General features: G+C 40.9%; 1 protein-coding gene across 4 annotated transcripts in view; it reads right to left on the bottom strand.

Moving 5' to 3' along the window:
* Positions 1-12,282: 12,282 nt before the first annotated feature.
* LOC140734715 (metabotropic glutamate receptor 8) overlaps positions 12,283-24,222 on the bottom strand; it is a 402,709-nt gene continuing 390,769 nt past the window's right edge. For 3 of the 4 annotated variants that reach the window (XM_073059083.1, XM_073059085.1, XM_073059084.1), the window contains one exon: positions 12,283-15,301. In XM_073059083.1, coding sequence (XP_072915184.1) covers positions 15,252-15,301 — 50 coding nt within the window. In that variant the 3' untranslated portion in view covers positions 12,283-15,251. Of the gene's footprint in view, positions 15,302-15,971; positions 16,043-24,222 lie in introns of all 4 variants that reach the window. The other variant, XR_012100592.1, reaches the window with a different exon arrangement.

Here is a 24,222-nt window from a genome sequence, read left to right as displayed (position 1 = left end):
ACATCTGTCTTCCTGCATGAAAGTCATCAATAAGGAGAAAGGTTATTGTTCAGCTGTAAGAATTGGATTAATGGTTACATTGAAGTTTCCGTTAAGCCTTAAAGACCCAGCCCTTTTTAGGACAGGAACCATTGGAGTTGCCCATTTACTTACACACACTGATTCCAATATCTTACTCTGGACCAGTCTTTCCAATTCAGCCTTTGTCTTTGGTTTGAGGGCATATGGAACAGACCTTACCTTCAGGCATCTGGGTGTTCTGTCAGGCTAAACAGTGACTCTTTTCTTACTGCCCAGTTCTCCATCGACTACTTCATACTTTTTCAATATCTCTTTTAGACCAATGTTCCCACCAAACAAGTGCTCTTCATGCCAGTTGAGTTTGAGCTGCTCCAACTACGAGTGGCCCGGAAACACTGGATAACTACATTTAACAATATACAGTGGAAGTTTCTTGCTCTGTTCATTAATCTCCACTGTAAGATGTACTACTCCCCTCACTGGAACAACCACTTTAAAGTCAATCTTGCCCCTTCTGGAGCGAGATGCTGCATTTTTGCCTTGTAAGCTGTCTCTGGCACCAACGATACTGCAGCACCTGTCCTCAACGTGAACCCGTCCAATTGTACCTGCATCCTCATTGTGGCCCCATCCAAGCTCAGGATCACCCAGTAGGTGTCTTTGTGTCCTGAAACAGATAAACGTGCCAAGCTTCTTTAACCATGGAGTGAGAGTCACTCAGTCCATCCTCTGTCTGCTCCATCTTGTTCACATTTCTTCTCATTTTTCCAAAAGTTATTTTTCTTTTTTACAATGATTTTGGTTGACAATGTCTTCTTACTTTTTTGTACATTTGTTATGTCTATTTTTGCCACAGCTTCAGCAATCTAAATCCTTATACCAGCATTCTTTTGCTGAATACCCAGTTTTGCCACCACAGTGACACTGATTGCCAATAGGTGTCTTATTCTTAAAGTCAGTAGAAACTTTATGAACTTGTTAAGATGTGCTTGATTGCTGTGCTTCTTTAGCTGCCATGTCCATTGCCTTCTGTAATGTTAATCTGTCTTCTGTAAGCAAACGTTTCTGAATCATCTCACTATGCAGACCATATACGAATCTATCACGAAATGAGTCATTCAGCGACCGCACAGAATCACAGGATTCTGACAATCGCTTCAGCACTGCCACAAAAGTGAAATAGACTCATCTCCCTTTTCTAAAATTTAAACCTCTCAGCAATAATTAAAGGTTTAGGTGTATAGTGATCCTTTAGGACTTTGCCTATGTCCTTATAAGGCTTATCGCCAGGTTTAGCAGGTTGCACTAGACTGTATAATATATTAAATTAAATATTTTTGCACCCATCACTTTCTGAAAAGTTGGAACATGAATATCATCTGAAATTTGATCTGCCAGTGCAAAATATTCAAATCTTTCAGCATATGATTCCATTGCTCTGTCGCTCACCCACATCACACAGCGGTACACCACCAGCATTGCACTCAGGCTTCTCTTGCCGAAGAGAACAAAACAATAAATATTGCCTGAGGACTCGTCACCTCATCGCCAGTTGTTATGTTAGTGGTACTGGGAAGACAAGAGACTGGGAGCAACATGCACACATTCACGAGGGATGGAGAGGTGAGGAAGAAAAATACAGCCGTTTATTTTGCTTGTAAGTTATCTCCCCAGACTGCCCTCTTACGTTATACTCAGTACATCACACACAGAGAAGCTTGATGGCAACACATAAGAATCAAAATCTACATGAATATATATCAGATTCATTATCAGTGACTACATGGAACAAATTGAATAAGTAGGCATGTCACAACTTCCAAGGTGAAATAATACAATTGTGAAAGAAATTGTATGGTAACAAGAGAGTATGTAAAATTATTCTTTTTGATACTGTGAGAAACAAGGTGGGATTTAGGTAGTCCCCGTTTTCAGATCAATATCAAGGCAGAAATGAACAAGTAGTGAAAACTGAAGGATTCAAGCTTAGATATACTTCATTCATATCCAATACATAAACCCATCATTTTCAGTGAAATTTGGTCTTTGTTTTAAGCATTTGGTGTCTACTTTAGTGAATTGTCAATGAAGGAATTTCTCACCTCTAAATTGGAAATCAAAGGTTACAATTCTGCTTCAAAGGTTTGCAAAATCCTAGGCCAATGGCCCACTGTAGGACTGCATTGTTAGTCTTAACCATTTTTCAGGTGAGGAATTAAACCCAGCCTCCTCTACCATCTCAGATGGACATAAAAAAAATAAAGTGCAGTTTCTCTCAGGAACTTTGGTCAATATTTATTGCTCAAAGCACCAGAAACAGTCCAGTGATTTTCATGCTACCACCTGCAGAACTCAATGTGAAAATTGCCTGGTTACATTTTTTACCTCACTCTTTACATTTCAAAGATGCTTCATTAGGTAAAAAGCACTTTCAGTCATCTCAAGGTCTTGAAAGAAGCAGTTTAAATGCAACTTATTTATTTTGTGCTGAGGGCTATAAATTGAATTTGCAGCCAGGATGGCGCTCTGCCCAAGCATTTCTTTCTGTTTCCAAAGGTTACATGGCTTGTCGCTTGAAGCGTTGACCTATAATTAAAAATATCGCGTTTCTGAAAGGAATATGCGCACTCTGGTATTTGTAAATACAGACACTGATATTTCAATGTTAATGCAGTTTGAATTCAGAGTCAACTGTAGCTGGGCATTAAGTCTGATTCACTGAAACACAATTTTAATTTGGGAGTTGGAATGATTGATGATAGAAATATAACAATCAGGCAGAGCCAGGTATGGAATATACAGTAAACAGAGAGTCAAGTCTTTATCAGTTGGATGATAAACTAACAGAGTAGATAGAGTAGAGGGCACTCAGCTGGTTCCAATGGTCAGGAAATTTACGGATGTTGTATCAGGGTTTGCTGATCAACTCCAGAGGTGAAAGTACACCACAGATGCCATGAATTGTTTGCAACACCTGTCAGCTTCTGTATTCTGAACCCCATAAGTCTCTGATGATTTTTATGTTTTCGGTCATACACGTTATGCACATTTGACATAAGTAGGAATTGCTAGGAATTGGTTTGCTTGGGATTGTTTTTCAACGACCACCATAGAGATCAAAAATGGTGGAAACTGGTGGATGGGATCATCTCCAGGTGATATTGCAATGACATCAAAATTGCATTTGGCACTCCGGTCAGTCTCCAACACTTCTCCCTACGTTGAGCAAAATACAGTTGAAGAATCCCAATGTACACTGGAGCTCCCCAATCTGTTGTTTGGGGATATAAGGACCACACCTCTTGATGTCTGCATTTTGGTGCCATTGGAGGAAACATTCTCTCAGAGACTGCACTTCACAAGATACCATCAAACACAATCAGAATGTTCACACACTCCCAATGTGCTCAAACTGGTAAGGTGTGCTCTTTGGAGAATTAGAGGAGAAGTTATTTAAGCAACCATCTGGGACGTGTCTCTGCACCTGAGGAAGGATCATTCCTACCTCTTGAGGAAGCTTGTAACTCATTTCAATCAATTTCTCAGACATCTGAGTTTCCTCTTCATATCCATTCTAGCTTCTCCTCAATAGCACGTATATTTCCTGTTGGTTCTGTTCCTGGTTGCAAAGGGCAGTGTGATTTTAAATACAGATGTCTTTCTCTGACTGCTGCATTACAAAGTGCTGGCAGTCTTGATGAATTAGGACCCATGCAGATCGTCACAATGCATCTTTTCCACTGGAAACTATGCTACAGCAATTGCATACTTGCATGCAGCAAACTTCATCATATTTTCAGGGGAGAGCAGATTTGACGTTAATGCCTCATACAATAATGTGGCGCAACGAAAGAAGAGTGAAATCCAATTTCTAGACAATAATAGTTCAATTAAATTAGTATTTTCAGCAGTGTCAACTTCATTTTGGTACCACTCCATCAACTTTCTGCAGACTCCAGGGTTTTATTATCCATTCTTTCCTGTTGCTGACGAGCATGCTCAGAGGATTTCAGAGCTTGTGGACAAGCTGAACAAAAACATGCTGGATAGAGCACCATGTGGACAAGTCTGAGAGTGCCCACTTTGCAGGAAAAATTAGCAGTGCTGCTAATTATTTTAATTTGACAGGAAAATGCTGATGCAATTTGGGTGCCTTTGTGTTGAAGTCATTGAAAGTTAGCATTCAGGTGCAGCAGACAATTGGGAAAGCTTACGGTCTGTTGACCTTTATTGCCAGTGGATTTGAGTACTGATGCCTTAATAAATTACATCAGGACTTGGTGAGTCTACACCTGGATAATTCTGTTCCAATTATCTGAAAATAAGTGCAAGGGAGTATAACGAAGATCCATAGAACAAGTTTGTACAATGGCAGATCCACCATGTGAGGAGAGATTGAGTAAGCTAGGCTTCTTTAAAGTTCAGAATTGAATTGACTTTATTTCTTACATCTTTCACATACATGAGGAGTAAAAATCTTTATGTTACGTCTCTGTAAGAATGGAAAATAACCTCATTGATTCTTACAGGATTTAACAGGCCAGGGGGATGCTTATCCTGGCAAAGGTTAATCTAAAACTAGGGGTTCACCATCTCATTGTTAGTGACAGGCTAATTAGGACTGATTTTAAAAAAGTTGAAATCCTGGAGTCATGGAGATTCAGTGGATTGTATTCAAAGCTAGGATCAGTAAACTCCTGGACATGGGGTCAGACAGGGAAAGGATGATAGAAGTATGAGACCTGCCATGATCATGAAGGCCAAAAGCGGAGTCACGAGGATCCGCCTAAGGCATGAAGGCCTGGGACATTGGGATTGGAGATCCATGCAACTCTGGAAGTTGAGGCCCGAAGGTAAAACCCATGATCGGCGTCTTGGGGTTAAGTCTGAATTTGCAGTCCCAGTGTCTGTGAGTCTGAGATTCTGTGGACAAGGACTGGATGCCCGGAAGAGGCCTGTCAAGCTGTGTGTGAGTGGGTAGGTGGGTGGGAGCGATAGGACTGAGGTTTGTTCTGCTATTGTTGTCTTTGCAAGCTACCCCCAGCACATCCTTGGCTTGTTAACATAAACAACACATCACTGTATGTTTCGATGTACAAGTGATAAATAAACATCAATCTGAAATACACTCAAAGGGCTGAAGAACCCGGGCCCACTCCTATTTTCTCTACAAGCATTGTGTTAATTCTTCCCTTAAGATCATGATGCTCTTGCAATTGTTGATTTCCACTGCTGGTGAATGAAACCTCACTTCTGTTATGGTTACTCAAACACAATCCTTGATAAAGATAAAATTAGACTGGCAAGGTACTCAGTTCTGCTGTCATTGCAATTGAGATCAATCCCATCATGTGCCAATGTGTACACAATTGTTCAACCGCAAGGTGGGGGAGCTTTAGATAATTTTTCTCAGTTAACCTCTTCCTTCACCAATTGATGCCACTGATGCTTTCACTTCAATCAAGAGCAATTAATAACACCGTAATTATTAAATTGAGATGATCCTTATCCACTTGACTGGCATTGTGCTGCGGGATATTGTAATACTGGCAGTCAACACTCTGTTCTGAGTAGTTTATTGTCTCCATGACGGCAGAGGGGAAAGGAATTACAGACAAGTGCATAAATGTTAAAGGCAGAGTTTGTATTTTAGTCACAATCAGCAAATTGCACCCAAAGTTATGTTTTCTTGAGTTTTTGTTCAAATTTTCTTGCATGTATCCAAGGGTAAAATCTGCAATGACCCAACGAGACACATCATTCTGATACTTAGGGATGATAATGGTCCATTTTAACTGATATGACTGAAAATGTGTTTAATATAAACATAATTTGTTGATTCCAGTACTCCAAGTCAATGAATTTAAAGTTCACTTTCAATTATGATGAGTTTTAACTGGCATTATAACTGTCTTTTGTAATTTGGAAGTTAAGACAAACCAGACAATATTTCTTTAATGGTTTGTTTCATTGTTCTGCCCACACTCTAATGGTGCACAGGGATGGCAACACTGCACTTAAATTGTTGGACCAATCCAGAAACCTAAAGGTTCACGGACATAACATTAAATCCACATGACAACTAGAAATCTTAAAATTCAATACTTAATAATATGACACCAAAATTCTAGCAATGCTGATTGCAAGATTGTTGTTTTGTTGTAACACCCAGTCTGGTTCACTGTGCCTTTGCTCAGAAGGAAATCTGATGCTATCATTAATCTGTTCTCTGTGGCTAGAGACATACAGGAATGTGGCGGACTCCGGGATTCTCTCTAAGTGACGGGGCAAGCCATGCAATCAAAAGACAATGAGGCATAGGTAGTAAATGATAGTAATTCCCAAATATTGTAGGGTAATGTAAATGGTGGTAATTTACATAATTCATAACCACCAACATTGAGTTGGGGTTTCACTTTAAGAAGCTGGTCTAATGTGACAACGGAATTTTGTAAAGGGACTTTAGTGCATTTTTGTGATCAACTTTAGGAGTTCAATAAAATGTGTTACTGTACTGTTTTTCTTAAACATAAAGTGTTTCACTTCATTTTATTTGTGAAAACCTACACTAGTGACCCCAGTGCTCTCGAATTATTCCAGAATTATTGAACACGTCGGCTAATGGAGTCACTTTGAAACTGATGGAGTTTTAGGAGCAAAGTGCCGTTGCTTGGTTCATACAACCCGAGGCCCAGTTCACTCTTTGAGAAATCTCCACCAACAACACCAAATATTTCTATGTGGTTGCATTGCTCAACAACTCTAGGGCTGTGAGAGTGGTGAACCTACTGGAACACACGCCTGAACACAATAAACACTGATCACTGAAAACTCACATTTTACAGGCTTTTGGACTGTCAGAGTCTGAGCGTGCCAAACAGTTGCTCTCCTTACCCCGTCTTGGTGATGTTAAGCCATTGGGGCTAATGAACTACATGCAGTCTCTCCCAGGAAATCACCATCCTTGTTTTATTTTTAAAGAACTCTTCATGCAGCAAATGCCTGATCAAGTTCACATAGCCCTCACTAATACACCCCTGAAGGGCAATAGGGAGTTTTCTAAAATGCCTGATAGTCTACACTCAGCTAGGCAGCGGTGCATCATTCCTCCTCCTTTCTCTACCTTGGTAAATCCAGTCAGCAAGACCCCCAACATAAAGATGTCTGCAGCTAAGAACCAGACAATGCTGGACTTGTGTTTTTACCATGCTTGCTCTGATACGAATGCTGGGAAGTGCCAACCCCCTTGCAGTTTCAACAGTGCCAGTGCATCAGGACATCAGAAGTCTGTGAACACCATGGGCTTCAGGTGCCAGGGTTGTCTACTGTACATTATGGACACCTTTCAGGGTGACACTTCCTGTGTGACTCAGGTGCTCAAGTGAGTGTGCTGCCAGCATCGCCTATTGATGAGAAGGCAAAGATAGATGAAATATTGCTGGAGGCCACCAACCGAAGCAGGATCCAGACTTACGGGACATGACAGATGACACTCTGCTTCAGTGGGTAACGTTACACATGGAACTTCATCCTTGGTAAAGTGGCTGGCCCTCTGCTCAACACAGATTTCCTGTGTGCCCAAAGACTATTAGCTGATCTTAAGAACTGCCAGCTTGCGGATGTCAAGGACTTTTGATTGGTACCCTGCACCCCCGGTAGGTTCCCCACAACTATTCTGTCAAGCACATGCACCACCGCATGTGAATTAACTCGACTGTTGGGCAAATTCCCAAGCCTCACCAAACCCACATTCTCCACTACAATCACAAAATATGGGGTTTATGTGCTACGGTTTTTCTTAAACATAAAGTGCCTCACTTCATTCTATTTGTGGAGACCTACAATATCATGAGAGAAATTTCTACAAATCCTCCACTGCTCTGCACATGTTTAGCTGTGAGCTGTAGGGGCTCTAACAGGATGAATTCTAGTGGATGCCAACTCACCACCAGTCTTTGCTTACTGGGTCAAGGGACGTTGGTTTATGGATCCATTCTGTTGCTAGGACTTCAAAAACCCTGAAAGTCACAAACTGGGAAAATCTGTAAGAAAGGGACCTACTGACTCCAAATTGAGAATTGGCTGAAAAGAATGGAACTCAAATAGTTTGTAAATTATGTACAGGGATATGGTTCTGAATTAATTTTGTTCCTTGCCAATTTTCTCACTTGGTTTCTGAAGACCTTACCTCCTTGCTGATGTTGAGTTCTTCAGTGTTGTTACCCTCCAAGATTCCATTGAACTAGTGATTTCATTTCCAGATAATAAGATTTTACAAGGCAATTGTCAAAGAATACTGTCTGAACACATACACTTCAGGAAAAACAGTTGATAATGAAGGAAAGAGGACACCCAAACTTTTCTTCAGATATATAAAGTGTATCGGAGCGCAAGAATAAATATCAGACCGCTGGAAAATGATGCTGGAGAGCTACTGATGGGGACAAGGAAATGGCGGATGAACTGAATAAGTATTATTTTGCATCAGTCTTCGTTGTGGAAGACACTAGCAGAATGCCAGAAGTTCGAGAGTGTCAGTGAGCAGAAGTTGCGACTACTAAGGAGAAGGTGCTTGGGAAGCTGAAAGGTCTGCAGGTAAAAAGTCACCTGGACCAGATAATATACACCCAGGGTTTTGAAAGAGGTAGCTGAAGAGATTGTGAGGGCATTTGTAATGATCTTTCAAGATTCAATTGATTCTGGCATGGTTCCAGAGGAATGGAAAATTGCAAATGTCATTCCACTCTTCCAGAAGAGAAAGAGGCGGAAGAAGTTATAGGCCAGTTAGTCTGACCTCAGTGGTTATGAAGATGTTGGAGTCAATTATTAAGGCTGTGGTTTTGGCATATTTAGGGGCATATAATAAAATAGGCTGCAGTCAGCATGGTTTCCTTTAGGGAAAATCTTGCCAGACAAACCTGTTGGAATTCTTTAAAGAAATAACAAGCAGGAAAGACAAAGGAGAATCGGTGGATGTTGTGTACTTTGGTAGAAGAAGTAAAAACGTAGACTATTTTCTAAATGGAGAGAAAATTCAAAAAGCTGAGGTTAATTTACAGTTTGAGTTGGTGGTGATAAAGGCAAATGCAATGTTAGCATTCATTTCAAGGGAACTAGAATACAAAAGCAAGGATGAAATGTTGAGGCTTTATAAAGCACAAGTGAGACCTCAATCGGAGTATTGTGGGTGGTTTTAGGCCCCTTATCAAAGAAAGGATGCGCTGACATTGGAGAGAGTTCAAAGGAGGTTTAGGAAAATTATCCTGGGATTGAAAGGCTTGTCATATGAGGAGTATTTGATAGCTCTGTGCCTCTACTCACTGGAATTCGGGAGAAAGAGGGGCGAGTTCATTGAAACTTAACGAATACTGAAAGGCCTAAATTGAGTGGCTGTGGAGAGGATGTTTCCTTTAGTTGAGGACTCTAGGACTAGAGGACACAGCCTTAGAATAGAGGGGTGTGCTTTTAGAACTGATATGAGGTGGAATTTCTTTAACCAGGGATTGGTGAATCTGTGCAATTTTTTTGCCACAGGCAGCTATGGAGGCCAAGTCACTGGGTATATTTAAGGCAGAGGTTGATAGATTCTTGATTGGTCAGGGCATGAAGGGATACAGGGAGACGGCAAGAGATTGGGGCTGAGTGGGAAAATGGATTAGCCATGATGAAATGGCAGAGCAGATTTGATGGGCCAAATAGCCTACTATTCCTATATCTTCTAGTCTTCTGGTCTATAGACATTCTTTCCCCATCCACTGTCATAAACTGAATTAAAGGTGGTGATGAATCATCAGATAGGCAGGTGATTGAAAATCTGGTTGAGTGGTACCACAATGACAATCTCTCACTCAATGTCAGTAAGACCATGGAGTTGATTATTGACTTCAGGTGTAGAAAACAGTAGGTCTATGAGCCAGTCTTCATTGGGAAATCCGAGGTGGAGAGAACTTTAAACTCTTCTGTGTTATCATTTCAGAGGATGAGTCCTGATTCCAGCATGTAAGTGCCATTACAAATATGATTTTTTTCTTTTTTCTTTTTTCAATGTTTATTTAGATTCAGTACATCATCTAAAATTTTGAGAAACATTTATTGATGTACGGTGGAGAGTATATTGACTGGTTGCATTATAGCCTGGAATTGAAACACCAATACCCTTGAGCAGGAAAGCCTACAAAAAGTAAGAATACAGTATAGGAAGGTGTATAGTCATTCAATTTGGTGGAAGGAATAAAGGCATAGATTATTTTCTAAATGGGGAGAAAATTAATAAATCATAGATGCAGAGAGACTTGGGAATCTTTGTGCAAGGTTCCATAAAGCTTAACTTGCAGGCTGAGTCGGTGGTAAGGAAGGCAAATGCAATGTTAGTGTTGGTTTTGAGAGGACCAGAGTATAAGAGCAAGGATGTGATGCTGAGGCTTTATAACGTATTGGGTGGACCGCACTTTGATTATTTTGAGCAGTTATGGGACCTCAGCTGAGAAAAGATGTGCTGGCATTGGAGAGGGTCCAGAGGAGGTTCACAGAAATGATTCTGGGAACAAAACAGTTAACATGAGGAGCATTTTGTGGCTCTGTGCCTGTCCTCACTGGAGATTAGAAACCTATCAAATATCGAGAAGCCTAGATAGAGTGGATGTGGAAAGGAACCATCATTTCCTAAAATGGGTGAGCCTAGCAGCAGAGGGCTCAGCCTCAGAACAGAGGGACATCCATTTAGAGCAGAGATGAGCAGGATATTCTGTAGCCAGAGAGTGGTGAATCTGACATTCATTGTGGAGACCAAGTCATTGAATATGTTTAAAGTGGAAGGTGATAGGTTCTTGATTAGTCACATTTTCAAAAGGTTACAGGGAGAAGGCAGGGGAATTAGGTTGAAGGGAATAATAAATCAGCCATGATCGAATGGGTGACTAAACTCAAATGGCCTAATTCTTTTCCTAATTATTATAGTTCCATGATCTTATTGTCTAGTGGATACAGCCCAGTCCATCACAAGTAAAGCTCTCCTGGAAACCCGTATGATTAATTGTTAAAGGTTCTATTATCCACTTTATTTGCTGTACTAAGACTGAAGAGTCATCAGAAGGGAAAATTGTGGAGCAAGTCCCTTTGCCTATTCAGAAGAGAATGAAGAAAGTAATGGCCCCTGGAACAACCATCTCTATAGAGAATATAAGGAATTCTCCTTCCTGTAATTCATTCTGATGGCTATGGTAAATGTTTGGTCCAAACCGTCAATAACTCCTGTCCCCCAACTGCTTGAGCAACTGATTACCTCCAGAACATTGCTTTGCTCCATATTCCAGTATCAGCAGTGTCTTTTGCCTCCACTATGGTCAATGTTCTGTCCTGCGTGACCTAGTCATCACTATCAGCTACATGGTTTGAGTGTAAGTCATTTAACTACTTGATCTGTCAAAATCTAGCCTTCATGGCATTCAGTTGTGTTTTGGTTGATGTGAACATTATAAATATCATGGAGTCACACAATAAGGGAATACTGAAGGTCCTTCAGCCCAATAAATCTATGGGTACTATCAACCCCTAATCCTGTTTTGTTGTTGAGTGCCGTCAAGTCATCATCATCTCATGACAACCCTATGGATAGTGTAGTTGTCCATTGGGTTGTTGTAGCAAGATATGGAAGTAGATTGCCAGCACTTTCATCTGCCTTGGAGTCCAGTGCTGATGCCACTACACCACTGGCTAGCCCAATGCTGCATTACTCTCCCTTTATTCCCATTAACTCTCCCCAAAATCCACCACTGAACTACAGAGTTCATAGAAATTTAGAGTAGTCAATTAACCTACCACCTTCTGGGAAACAGAAGGAAATCAGAATACCTAAAGGAAACAAAGGGGGGAATGTGCAGACTCCACACAGTCAGTACTAGAGGTCGGGATGGATCACAGGACACTGGAGTGTAAGACAGCAGCTCCCCCAGCTGTGCTGAATAATTTGCTGCCCTTTAACTTTACGTCAACGAGAATTCCCCAATCTCTGTTCTAAAGTAGCTTTTTGCATCACCGGATGGTTTTATTTCAAATCATATAAAACACTGCATGTAATTCCAGTCTGAGAATAGCTTTGCTACATACAGTAGCACTGAGTACTGGACTATTATCATGTATACGTGCAGCCTCAAGCCATATGTGGTATACATTAAAATGCCAGACATGGAATTTCTTTCTGTTAGTGTGTAAAGAAGATAAAACAAAGACAACCAGAAAATTCAATAACTTTTAGTCAATAGATTTCAATAAAAAATGCCAGATAAATACAGAAGAAACATTTCAATGTATTTACTGAACCTTTCTTGTACAAATGATATCAACAATAGTGATTACAGTGGAACCTACCCAGGATCAACTCCTTCCCACTTTCTGCCATTCCTTTCGCTGACATTGCAGTCAGGAGAACAGATGGAAGTCAGCACTGAGGCTTCCAGTCGCCTGTTGCTCATTGGAGGCAGAGCCCCTCTTGACCAATCGACACACCTCCTGTATCCTGGCCCTATGGTGCACACAGCCACTGCAAGGTACCAAAACCTTAACCACGACTTGAGCCCGTAGGAAGCGCCAGAGTTGAAGGGCTGTTCCAGCCACGCCAAATGGTCCTTGGCTTGCCATATTAAAGGTGAAGATGCCATCCATGATTAAAATGGTGGCAAAACCACCAATGTTAGAGCGCCTTATCGGAGGCATTTTTGTTTCTTTTCTAAAGAGGAGTTAATTTTAGTAGGGATCCACTGTAATACTAAAAATTACAACTGGAATCCATTTTACATTCCAGTGCACATCTTGTGAACACAGGATCACTCCACCACTGCTGACATTCACCAGTTTCACAACGTTGCTCAGTGTGTAAATCATGTACCACATAGTTTAGATGCTAGTGCTTCACCAAAATTCATGCAGAACTTATACTGTCAGTGTCATGCTAGGGATGATTATGACAAATGCATGTCCCCTTTAAAGGTGCCAAAATAAAGAGTCCACATAGCCAAGTGTGACCTGTTGTCTCCTGTCAGATGGGCGCACTGACTGGAGAAATGAGGAAATAAACATACAACTGTGTTGCTCATCACTCTGCCCTGTGCCACAATAGAACTATGAAGCAGTCATTCCATGGATGAGAGGCTTTGAGCTTGTAAACTTAATAAATTCTGTTTGAAAATACTGCACGCTCCTTTCTGTGGCTGCAGCTGAGCACGTAATGTGAAATCATATGAATCCAGATATAAATCTGCTTCTTTCCCTCCGCACGCCTAGCTCACCAAAGGGAGATACCCACTTGGATTCAGTTCAGTGGGCAGAGCACACTGCAAAATTTTGTTTCAAATTGACAGTTTGTGCTGCATCCAGCTGCCAGTCCCAGAGGAGCAAAACCAAAAGCAGGCATTTTGTCATCAGACATCTCTCCCTTGCCAAGGTGTCATGAATTAGGATCTTAAATTTTTTTTTAGCATGAGAGCAGGTCTTTCAGCCCAACTTGACAGTGCTGCCCAAGCAGGCCAACAGAGCTAGTCCATTTGCCTGGGCTTGAACCATATCCCTCTAAACCTTCCCTCTCCACATACCTGCCCGAATGCCTTTTAAAATGTTGTAATTGTACTTGCCTCAACCACTTCCTCAGGCAGCTTGAGTACGTTCTCTGTGGAAGAATGTTGTCCCTCAAGACCCTTTTCAAGCTTTCTCCCTCTCATCTTAATCATAGCATTAGACTCCCCAACCCTGGGTAAAAGACTGTGACTTAGCTACAACCCTCATGATTTTATAAACTTTTACAATCTCACCATTCAGCCTCTTACAATGGAGGGATAAACATCCCAGCCCCTAGATCTAATTTAGTAGGCAGCTGTGAGGTGCTATGAAGCTACTTGACAGTGTTTAATAAGGACAAGCAGCTTTAATTAACTCTGAATTGAGTGATTCAAGGTGCCTTAATAATGGAGTTTCTGTAGCTCAGAGACAAGGGTATGTGTAGTACTACCACTGAGCTTCTCATGAGATGAAGTCCAGTAGGTTGGCCAAGAAGCCCCTAGTTTAGAGTTATCACCAATGTGATAGGTTATCCCAGCCAGAAAAAAAAATATATTTACACAACTACTTGGATAGACATCATCTTTGTTTTCTCCCTTCTACTTCCCCTGTGAGTAGCTGTGCTGCGGGTGTTTGGGTGGCCTTGGCAGACCTATTCACTGCATTCATAGCACTGTAACTGCAGGATCTATGTCATCATTAAAGCTCCCGGACAGGATTCTGACACAAAGAGTGCTATCTACAGTAAATATTAACTTGGACATTCACCAGTAATTCCGTATTAACTGAATTGACCAAAGAAGAGGTAAAACAGAAAGGCAGCGTTGTTGAGCAAGTAGAGAATGTATAAATTAAATGTCTCCAGGCCCCTCAGTAACTTTCAACTAAAATAACATTGTTTTTCATATTTATGTAAATATACATAACAGTAAGCGTGATAAAACTTAGTTTTACAGAGTTTGAATAGTTTAATACTTTCCCAACCTAAGACCTGTCATGACCTGATTGACAGTGGTGCAGGCTTAAAGGGCTGAAGGACTGTCTCGTGTTGCCAGGCTGTGTGCCCAGGGTCCAGTCACTCTGGTCGGTGAGGTAATGGAAGGAAATGCAAGTGGGGTTTTCCATCATTCTAGGGAAAGCCAACATGTTATACGCACAAAATTTAAAAAAAATCACACTTGAACCCGCAAACCAAATATCTTTGAATTTTGCAAAACATTCCTTTATTACAAATAAATCCATCATATAAAATGCTGACATGCTTTGACCCTTGCATTTATTTGATGCCACACAATGCTGTGATCCAGTCGGTTGGTACATACAATGCCCCGTTTATTGCATTACTCAGGGCACAGGAGCCTCTCAGAACTAAGTGGAACTAGGAAAGAATTTGCACAATCACAAAACTTACAATTAGAACAACAGGCATGGGTTCACTCTGGCTCACAATCCTTGCTGACAAAACTGTCAAGCGCACGATGACCCATGTGTGTCTTCCTCGTCACTGGAGCCCGTGTCTTGGAATACACAGGGGGCCATCTCACTCTGCCGAGCTGGGGGCTGCTCTTCCTTCTGCCACCGGCAGGCCGTACTCTCCAGAGCGCTTTCCAAATGATGGGACACGAGGGTCATTTTCACACATGCAGTCCTGTTGGACTACTGCAGGCTCTTCACCGATCAAGTCAGTTTGCATGGTTGCTGTAGCTGATATATGTGGTCTTGGTAGAAGAAGCTGTGGAAGAGAGGTTTGTCAGACAGGTTAGATCACTCGCAAAAAACGGACAGGCAGCAAATGGGAGGTGGTAGAGGCAAATGGAGATGGAAAGATGTAGAGACTCAGGGTAAAGTATGATCATGCTAGAGAGTGGCAGTGACTGGAGAGAGATAGGATTTATAATGACCTTCAACATTTTGGAAGGAATCAAGGAACAAAAGGACGATGTACATCCCAACATCAATAACCAGAGGACAGGCTCCTGTCTCAGTAGCCAGAAGATGCAAATCAACTGTAATTAACTAAAGAATGCTTTGGGCCAGGGAAATGTGAAAAATCTTTTTTCAAAGGACTAAATTGTAATGATTTGAACAGTCTCCTTGAAAATGAAGTGAAGCTGGATTCAATGGCAACTTTCAAAAGGGAAATAGAAAGAATTTGAAATGGGGAAGGATGTGAACTCTTTGGAGAAAGAACAGTGGACTGCACCAGACTGGGAAATACTTCAAGGAGTTAGCACAAGCCAAATAACTGTCGGTACTATATGGTTCTGTAATAAAGAGTAATCATTCAATTTTCACTCTCCTTTCAATCCGACTGTCAAGCTGACAGAACGAGAAAATGTTCCAGTTCTCAGTAATATAATGGTCTCTGTGTTTACTCTTCCACATCTTTCTGCATTGTTCACCATTTGGTAGTCTTATCCTTAGCTCTGGAATGGCCTCAGTAAGTCCCTTTTTCCTCATGAACACACCTGACCTATGAAAGACCAAAATTACAAAAATTGGACTTGCTGCGAATTCTTCCAGACCCTGCCTTCAGGTATACTATTCAAATCTCAAAATCAAGAAACATATCAGAAAACATTCAGAGGTTAAAGCCATCATCTTCTCCAAACACTCCAAGTAAGGTTCAATATTACAAACCCTGAGCCCCTCTTGTCAATGTACTACTTTTATTAAACTGCCGATGTTTTTCTCACTGATTAGCAGATTGGATCCCTTACTCTTCACACCCTGAAACTTCAGGCTGTATTCAGGTCACTGCTCACTTGCTGTAACAAATCCTAACACCCACCCTAGCCTTTTCCAGTCTATTTTTCCCAATCAGTCTTCAGGCAACTGTTGAGGCTAAATACTTGAGACTATTCCTTCTCAAATTACAGAAAATTTAGTTTATGGGCAGTTCATAGGAGTGGAACCCTTACATAACTGGGGACTCATGTTTTCCGAACGATCTAATTCCCTTTTCATTTTTAGTCATAGATTTATAGAACTGCACAGCATAGAGGCAGGACCTTCAGGCCAGCAAGTCCATGCTGCCAACAACTACCCAAGCCTGCATTAAGGCCATTTTTTTCTCCCCACAGTCCCATCAACTTCCCCCATTCCCACCTCTGATTTTGTTACTAGGGACAGTTTACAGCAGCCAGTTAACCTACCAAGATACATATCTTAGGGATATTGGAGGAAGCTGGAGCACATGGAGTAACCCATATGGTTACAGTTACACTGGAACCCTACACAGCCAACGTCAGAAGTCAGGTTTGAACCCGGGTCACTGGTGCTGAGAGGTAGCTTCTCTACCAGCTGCACCATCCTACCTCTCAGTGTCATTGGCCTTCCTGTCTCATCAGATTTGGCAGGACCCCTGGAGAATGAAATGGAATTAAATTCTCAGGTAAATGATCTTTTATCAAGTAATCTAGTGAAACATCAAGTTTGTTTCTCTCTTCACAGGTACTGCACGACCAGCTGAATATTGCTGCCTTTATTCCTGTATATGGTAGTTTTTATTTGCTTCTCAGTTGCACTGCCATGTCCTTGCATGGCTGATTGTCAAATTTTGGTTAATCCTGCTTCTATGAAGCATGTTGTACCATGTTGAGAAGGCTATGTCAATCATTATCATTCAAGGTTATGAACAGTCCCAAACTTGTTAAATGCAGTCTTCCCATATTTTTGATGATTATTTTTTGTAATGCATCTCTGACTGAGGGTATCATAAGCAAGACCTGCATTTGTTGCCACCCAGAACTTGTGGGTGATGTGTAACTTGCTCCTTTATATTTCCAGATTAAAGCTGATCTCACAGACCAATGAAGAGACACTTTCCTTCTGTACATCTACAGTGGAGGGTATCCTGACCGGTTGCACCACAGCTTGGTATGGAAACATCAATGCCCAAGAATGGAAAAGCCTACAAAATGTAGTGAATACAGCCCAGTCTATCACAGGAAAAGCCCTCCCCACCACTGAGCATATCTACAAGGAGCGCTGCCACAAAAAAGCAACATCCACCAACAAGGACTCCCCACCATCCAGCCCATGCTCCTGTCTCACTGTTGCCATGGGAACCAGCGTGGATAACTCTGTGAGTGTATTTTACTCAGAGAGTGGTTGGTGCGTGGAATGCACTGCCTGAGTCTGTGGTGGAGGCAGACACACTAGTGAAATTTAAGAGTCTACTAGACAGGTATATGGAGGAATTTAAGGTGGGGGGATATATGGGAGGCAGGGTTTAAGGGTCAGCACAGCATTGTAGGCTGAAGGGCCTGTACTGTGCTATACTATTCTATGTTCTATGTAACTCCACTCACTTCAACGTTGAATTGATTCCACAACCTAAGGACTCACTTTCAAGGACTCTACAACTCATGCTCTTGGTATTATTTATTGTTCTCTCTATCTATCTACTGTTTGTTTATGTATTTTTTTTGTATTTGCACAGTTTGTCTTCTTTTGCACATTGGCTGCTTGTCGGTCTTTGTGTGTAGTTTTTCATTCATTCTATTATACTTCTTTGCGCTACTGTGAATGCTTGCAAGAAAGTGAATCTCAGGGTAGTATATGGTGACCTATGTGTATATTGATAATAAATTTACTTTGAACTTTGAACTTTGGATAGCTCTTTATCTGTCTAATTGTTGTTCTTGGGTTAGTTGATAGGAATGTGAGCAGAACGTATGACAAGGAAAAGTAGTGGGACAACGAGATCTGTGAGCCAGCATGTGGCTTTACTTTGTATCATGAGAAACAATGGAAATTTGTTAATTCTTTTAATATGTTTTAAAATAATGAAGCATGACCATAGCTTAAAAATATTAACACGGAGACTTAAAATTGAATGATAACGAAGAATTTCATTTCTTCACATTCCTCCGAGTCTCCAGCCAATCTCTTTCCAATTCGAGGAAGCAGCGCTCTCAGAAAACAACCTTACCAAGAACACGTTCCATCTGCTCACAAACACACGATACAGCAGAGCTCAGTACAACTGCAGTGGAAGTGTACGCAGAGAACCCCATGCGTAAGAGTTACCATTTCCCAAGAACAATGTCCCTTTAAGGCATTACATTAAAATTGTAGTTGTTATGTTAAATGTTGGGTGCAAGTAAAGCAGCACCATATTTCCAGTTTGATTTGATGGACTATTGTGGAGAACAATTGAATACATAAATGGATTTAATTGCTCATCAAGAAGTCTTTTGTTTGCTGCTTTGAATGTTTTTTGAAATGTATATTCAATCACTGCTTTAAACCCATCTCCAAATGTAATGACATGGAGTAGAATACTGCCTGAAACTAGAGGTCACATTTTAACCCAAGAATCATATTTGAAAAAACATAATTTACATTTGTTTTATTAAATCCTTGTGTTGGAAGTGCTCTCTTTTATTTGTGATACTTAGTATCTTATGCAAGTATAAACCAGGTCTTGCATAATAACATTTCTTTATAGGAGCAGAATATTCGATTAAAGATTTGTCGCAGTATTATCACACGAGAAACTAGTTCACAGTCTCAGAATATCATTAAAGCAGATTGTTCAAGTGCAGTCACTGCTCAAGTGTAAGAAATAAAACTGCTTGTGAGTACAGGAGAGGATTCCACAAACAGTGAGGAACTAACACACCCTGTAATCACTTTTTTAAAAGATTTTTTTCTTTTCTTTTATTTAGAGATACAGCATGGTAACAGGTCCTTCCGGCCCAACAAGTATGTGCCAACCAAATACATCAAAGTGTCCAATTAGCCCACTAACCCATGTGTCTTTGGAATGCAGAGGGAAACTGCAGCACGCAGAGGAAACCCATGCAGTTACCCTTCTCAATCGCAAGGTTGTAATTCTTGAAATTAAAATCAATAAAGGTGTAGATGCAGGAAATCTGAAATTAAAAGCAAACAGAAAATGCTAGAAACACTTGGCAGGTCAGGTGGCATCCAGGGATAGATTAACAGAGTCAACATTTCAGGTTCAGGACTCTGAAATCTGACGTAGAGTCTCAAACCTGAAACATCAACACTTTCTCTTTTCACAGATGCTGCTTGCCCAGCATTTTCTGCCCTGATTTGAGGGATCATGGAGCATATTCAAGACAAATATCAATAGATTTTTGGATATCAAGGGATCAAAGGAAATGGGGCTAGTGTGCAAAAGTGGCACTAAGATAAAAGATCAACTATAATTTTATTGAACACCAGAGCAGGCATAAGGTGCTGAATAGCCCTCTCTTGCTTTTATCCATTGTGTTCTTATTACAGTTCTTTTAGACCGATCTAAGAAGGAAGAGGCAAACTCGGTCTTAATCTGAACATAAAAACAGCCCTGCCAACAATACAATATTCCTTCACTGATGGATTGATGTATCTGTCCGCTTCATCTGCTGCTGGATCTGGAATGGTGCGTGAACCCAACCACGAGGGTTTTAGTCAGGATATCTTGCTTATCATGAAGTGTGCTATGCCAAACCAAAAAAAAATATGGCAGGGCTCCTTGAGCATCTAAATATTGAAAATGTATTCTCTCCTATCTTACTGGGTCCCTATTTTTGTTACATTCACAGAGCAAAATTTGAAGGACATTGGTCTTAAGCTAGTTCACTAGTGTTACAAATACAATATATTGCTCTCTTATCATCTTTTCTTATTAGCCAAAGGAAACTGGCTTACAAACTTTAATGTAATTGCATAGTTGAACTCAAAGATTATTGATGAGAAATTGGGAAAAATGTCAGAAGTAACGTTACAACATGTTGCAAAATACTGAGGCGCAATGGGCTGGGACTTGCTGGAAGATGCCAGAGGTTTCACATCAAACCACTGGCATTTCCCAATGTGTTGGCCACCAGGTTCAGGATTCCAGAGCAGGCACCTCAGTTTTACTGGCTACTTCTCACTCAGGCTCCTCGACAGTGCTGTGACGTTGGACACAAAGGTGCTGCAGCAGAGAGTCGATACTTCAATTCCCTGGCATCTTTGCTTGGTTAGCCACCTGCAGAACCCGTACCAGGTTGTATTTGGCTTAGCTGTAGGGTTAGATTCTATGGGGAGATCTGGATTCAAGTTTACAAAAGTGGTATTAGTTAATTTACATATTCTGAATTAATTGAGTTTAATTAATCAGTTGCATTATTTTAACAAAAATTAAAATGGTTTAACTTTTTATATTTTACAGTTTTTAGTACTTTTGAATGTCAGAGATAGTCAGAGATTCTTTGAATAGTACAGAACAGAAACAAAGCCTTTGCCCCACCTGATCCTATTTACCTGCATTAGATCTGTATTGTGCTACTCCCTTCCTACCCAAGGACCTGTCTCGAAGCCTTTTAAATGTTGTAATTGTGTCTACCTCTTCTGCTTCCTCTGGCAGCTCGCTTTGGATAATCACCTTTGTCTGTGTGAAAATCATACCACGTCAATCTCCTTCTAATTTCTCCCCTCCCCTCTCACCTTAAACCCATCTCCTGCGAAGAAGATACTGACTAGATATCCTATCTAAACTCCTCCTTATTTTTGTAAACCTCTCTTAAAGTCACTCCTCAGCTTCCGAAATTCCAGTGAGGTTAAGCGCAGCCTGTCCAATCTCCCCTTATACCTACAGCCTCCATTCCACCGAATTGGGCATTTTCTCTATTTCTACCACATCCTTCCTGGTGCATGGAGACCAAAACTGTAAAAAAAATCATTCAATCTGATCAATGTTTTGCACAACTGCAACACGTTCAATAACCTTCCAAGATGCCTATAGCTTTGACAGCTGCGTAAGCCAGAAAATGAGGTTTAATCAGTTGTCAAAGATATTTTCAGCTATGATGCTCTTTTGCCCCTTCTGCTAGCTGATGGCATTACATGACAAAAGATTACACTACCGTTCTGCATTAGTGGCAGGTTGGCTCTGGAGGATGTACAGAAGTTACTTTCCATCAGGTATGGATATTGCAAACAGCAATCTCAGACACCATGTTAAAGAAGGCCTTTTGTAGAAGCTGTCTACAAAATACTTGGGATGTGCAATTGCTCAAAACATATGAAGGGAAAAAAAGCACTGGACCACAGTGAACTACCTTAGAATGAAAATGTAAAGCTCTTGAATTGAAGCATATTAACACATTCTACTTACTTTTGCAACACATTCTCACTGAGTTAAAGTATCAGAAACAAAAGACCTGCTTATGAACTTTAGGAAGGAGGCAGTGCACATGTTCCTATTCAGCTGTGCTGAGGTAGAGAGGGTTGAGAGCTTCAGGTTCTTTGGAGTGTACATTACCAGCAGCTTGATCTGATCCAAGCACGTAGATGCCACAGCTAAGAAAGTGAACCAGTGCCTCTATTTCCCCAGGAGCAGAAATTTGGCATGTCTCTGTTGACCCTCACAAGTTCTTTTTAGATACACCACAGAAAGCATCCTATCCATATGCATCACAGCTTGCTGTGACAACCGTAATTGACCACAGCTACAAAAGAATTTGAAGTAAGTTGTGGACACTGCTCAGTCCTTCACAAACACCAGCCTCTCTCTGCATCTCCCCTTACCTCTGCAAGGCAGCCAGCATGATCAAAGCACCTGCCCACCCTGAACATTTCTCTCTTCTCCCTTCTTCCATTAGGTGTAAGATTCAAAAGCCTGAATATATGTACTGGTCTTAAGGACAGCTTCTACAACTCATGTTCTCAGTAACGCACACAAAATGCTGGTGGAATGCAGCAGGCCAGGCAGCGTCTATAGGAAGAAGTACAGTCGACGTTTCAGGCCGAGACCCTTCGTCAGGACACAGTCAGGACGAGTCCTGATGAAGGGTCTCAACCCGGAACGTCGACTGTACTTCTTCCTATAGATGCTGCCTGGCCTGCTGTGTTCTACCGGCCTGTTGTGTGTGTTGCTTGAATTTCCAGCATCTGCAGATTTCCTCGTGTTTGTGTCATATTCTCAGGATTAATTTTATTTGCAGTTTCCTCTTCAGCACAGTTTTTAGTAAAATTCTATAATAAATGCCTGTAAATGCCTTCAAGAAAATGATTCTCAAGGTAGTAATGATAACATTTACCTACTTTGATAATAAATTACTTTCAACTCTGATCCATGCAGTCATCAAAACACCCACACATCCCCCAAATCACCTTTGCTCTTCCCAAGATATCTATCCCTTATCTGAATGGGCACTAAGGCTGTGAATGGCCTGTGATAGACTGGGCTGTATCATCAGTTTCTGTAGCCTTTGCTGCTTTCGTACCAGGCCACGGTGCAACCATTCACAAACTGTAAGAAGATCCACTTCAGGACCACATGACTGCAGTGTTCATGAGCCTCTGAATGCACTGCCAGCGAGCACTGGTTTTCACTGCTGCACCAAATATCTGACATCTCCGCTGTCTAATATATTGAAGGAGGACTTCCAGCACATTGACTGTAGCATTTCAAGAATGCTTCGCAGAAAACTCAATATCAGAACAACTGCAGCCCTGCTATTGATGCCCTCACCTCAAGAGTGAATTTTTAAAGTATTTGCTACAATTAAAATGAAATTTGATGATACAATTAATGGTTTTACAATGAATTTCAATTATCAGGTCAGCTCTGCAATAGGAAATTGTTTTGGTTTTATTTATTCAGGAGAGTGAATGAGTACAAGATGAAAGAAGAATTGAAGCATCTTAAAGCTTTGTTAATGCTATCGACTTTTAATGACACAATTACAGCAGCCCATTCCAGAAATATGCTGAATGTTTCACATAATTATGTAAAAGATCACCATGCACAACTAGGAAGAGCTATCAGTCAGGAATCTAATATCACATCCAACAATGAAAAAGAAGCTTAACTCCTTCATGAACATAATCAGAAACTCAAATTGTATTACAACATTTAGATTACTCCCTATACTTTGAATTATTCGTCCAGCAAGGATGCATGGTAGTAGTATCTTTTATTTTCAGTAACCCATGCAACATATTCCAGATGAGTACTGAACACTGCTTTGAAAGTCTATTACATTCGAGTAGCTGAGGAGCAGTCTCTACCCCATTACTTCTGTTTGATGGGATGTGGTACACTTCTTGAAAAGAGAGACAGGATACCCATAACATCATAAGTCATGGGAACAGATTCAGGCTATTCAGCCCATCAAGTATACTCCACCATTCCATTATGGATGAGTTATTATCCTTCTCTACTCCATTCTCCTGCCTTCCACCCCTAACCCTTGACGCCCCGACGAATCAAGAAAATCCAAATCCTGTCCAGCTTCTGTTTCCATTAAAGAGAGTAAGGGTCTCGGTGTGGAAACAGAGACCAAGTCAATTTTTCAGATCAATGACCTTCCATCAGAATTGTTTAAAGTTTTGTATTTTTTTCATAAGCAACATGGTGAGGCTCTTTCAGGGTGAATGAACTTATTTGAGCAGAATGATCTCTTAAAACAACACGGATCTTGTGAATTTTCCAGAGCTCTTCTGCTCTTTTGTGAATCTGTGCAAACAATGAAGCGTTGTGACAATTGCTAACACTCTTCGATCAATATTGGAAATTTGATATAAATGCCATCTATATCAGCTATGAAAAATACCTACTGACAAAATTGCTGCAGAAAAAGACCATTCACCTGATATAATTAGAAAGGAATCAAAAGTGAAAGATAGCGTCAAATGGTTTTAACAAAT

The sequence above is a fragment of the Hemitrygon akajei genome, chromosome 10 (assembly GCF_048418815.1).
Source record: "Hemitrygon akajei chromosome 10, sHemAka1.3, whole genome shotgun sequence".
NCBI lineage: Eukaryota > Metazoa > Chordata > Chondrichthyes > Myliobatiformes > Dasyatidae > Hemitrygon > Hemitrygon akajei.
Note: the sequence above shows the minus strand (reverse complement) of the source record. Positions and strands in the feature narration are given on the sequence as shown.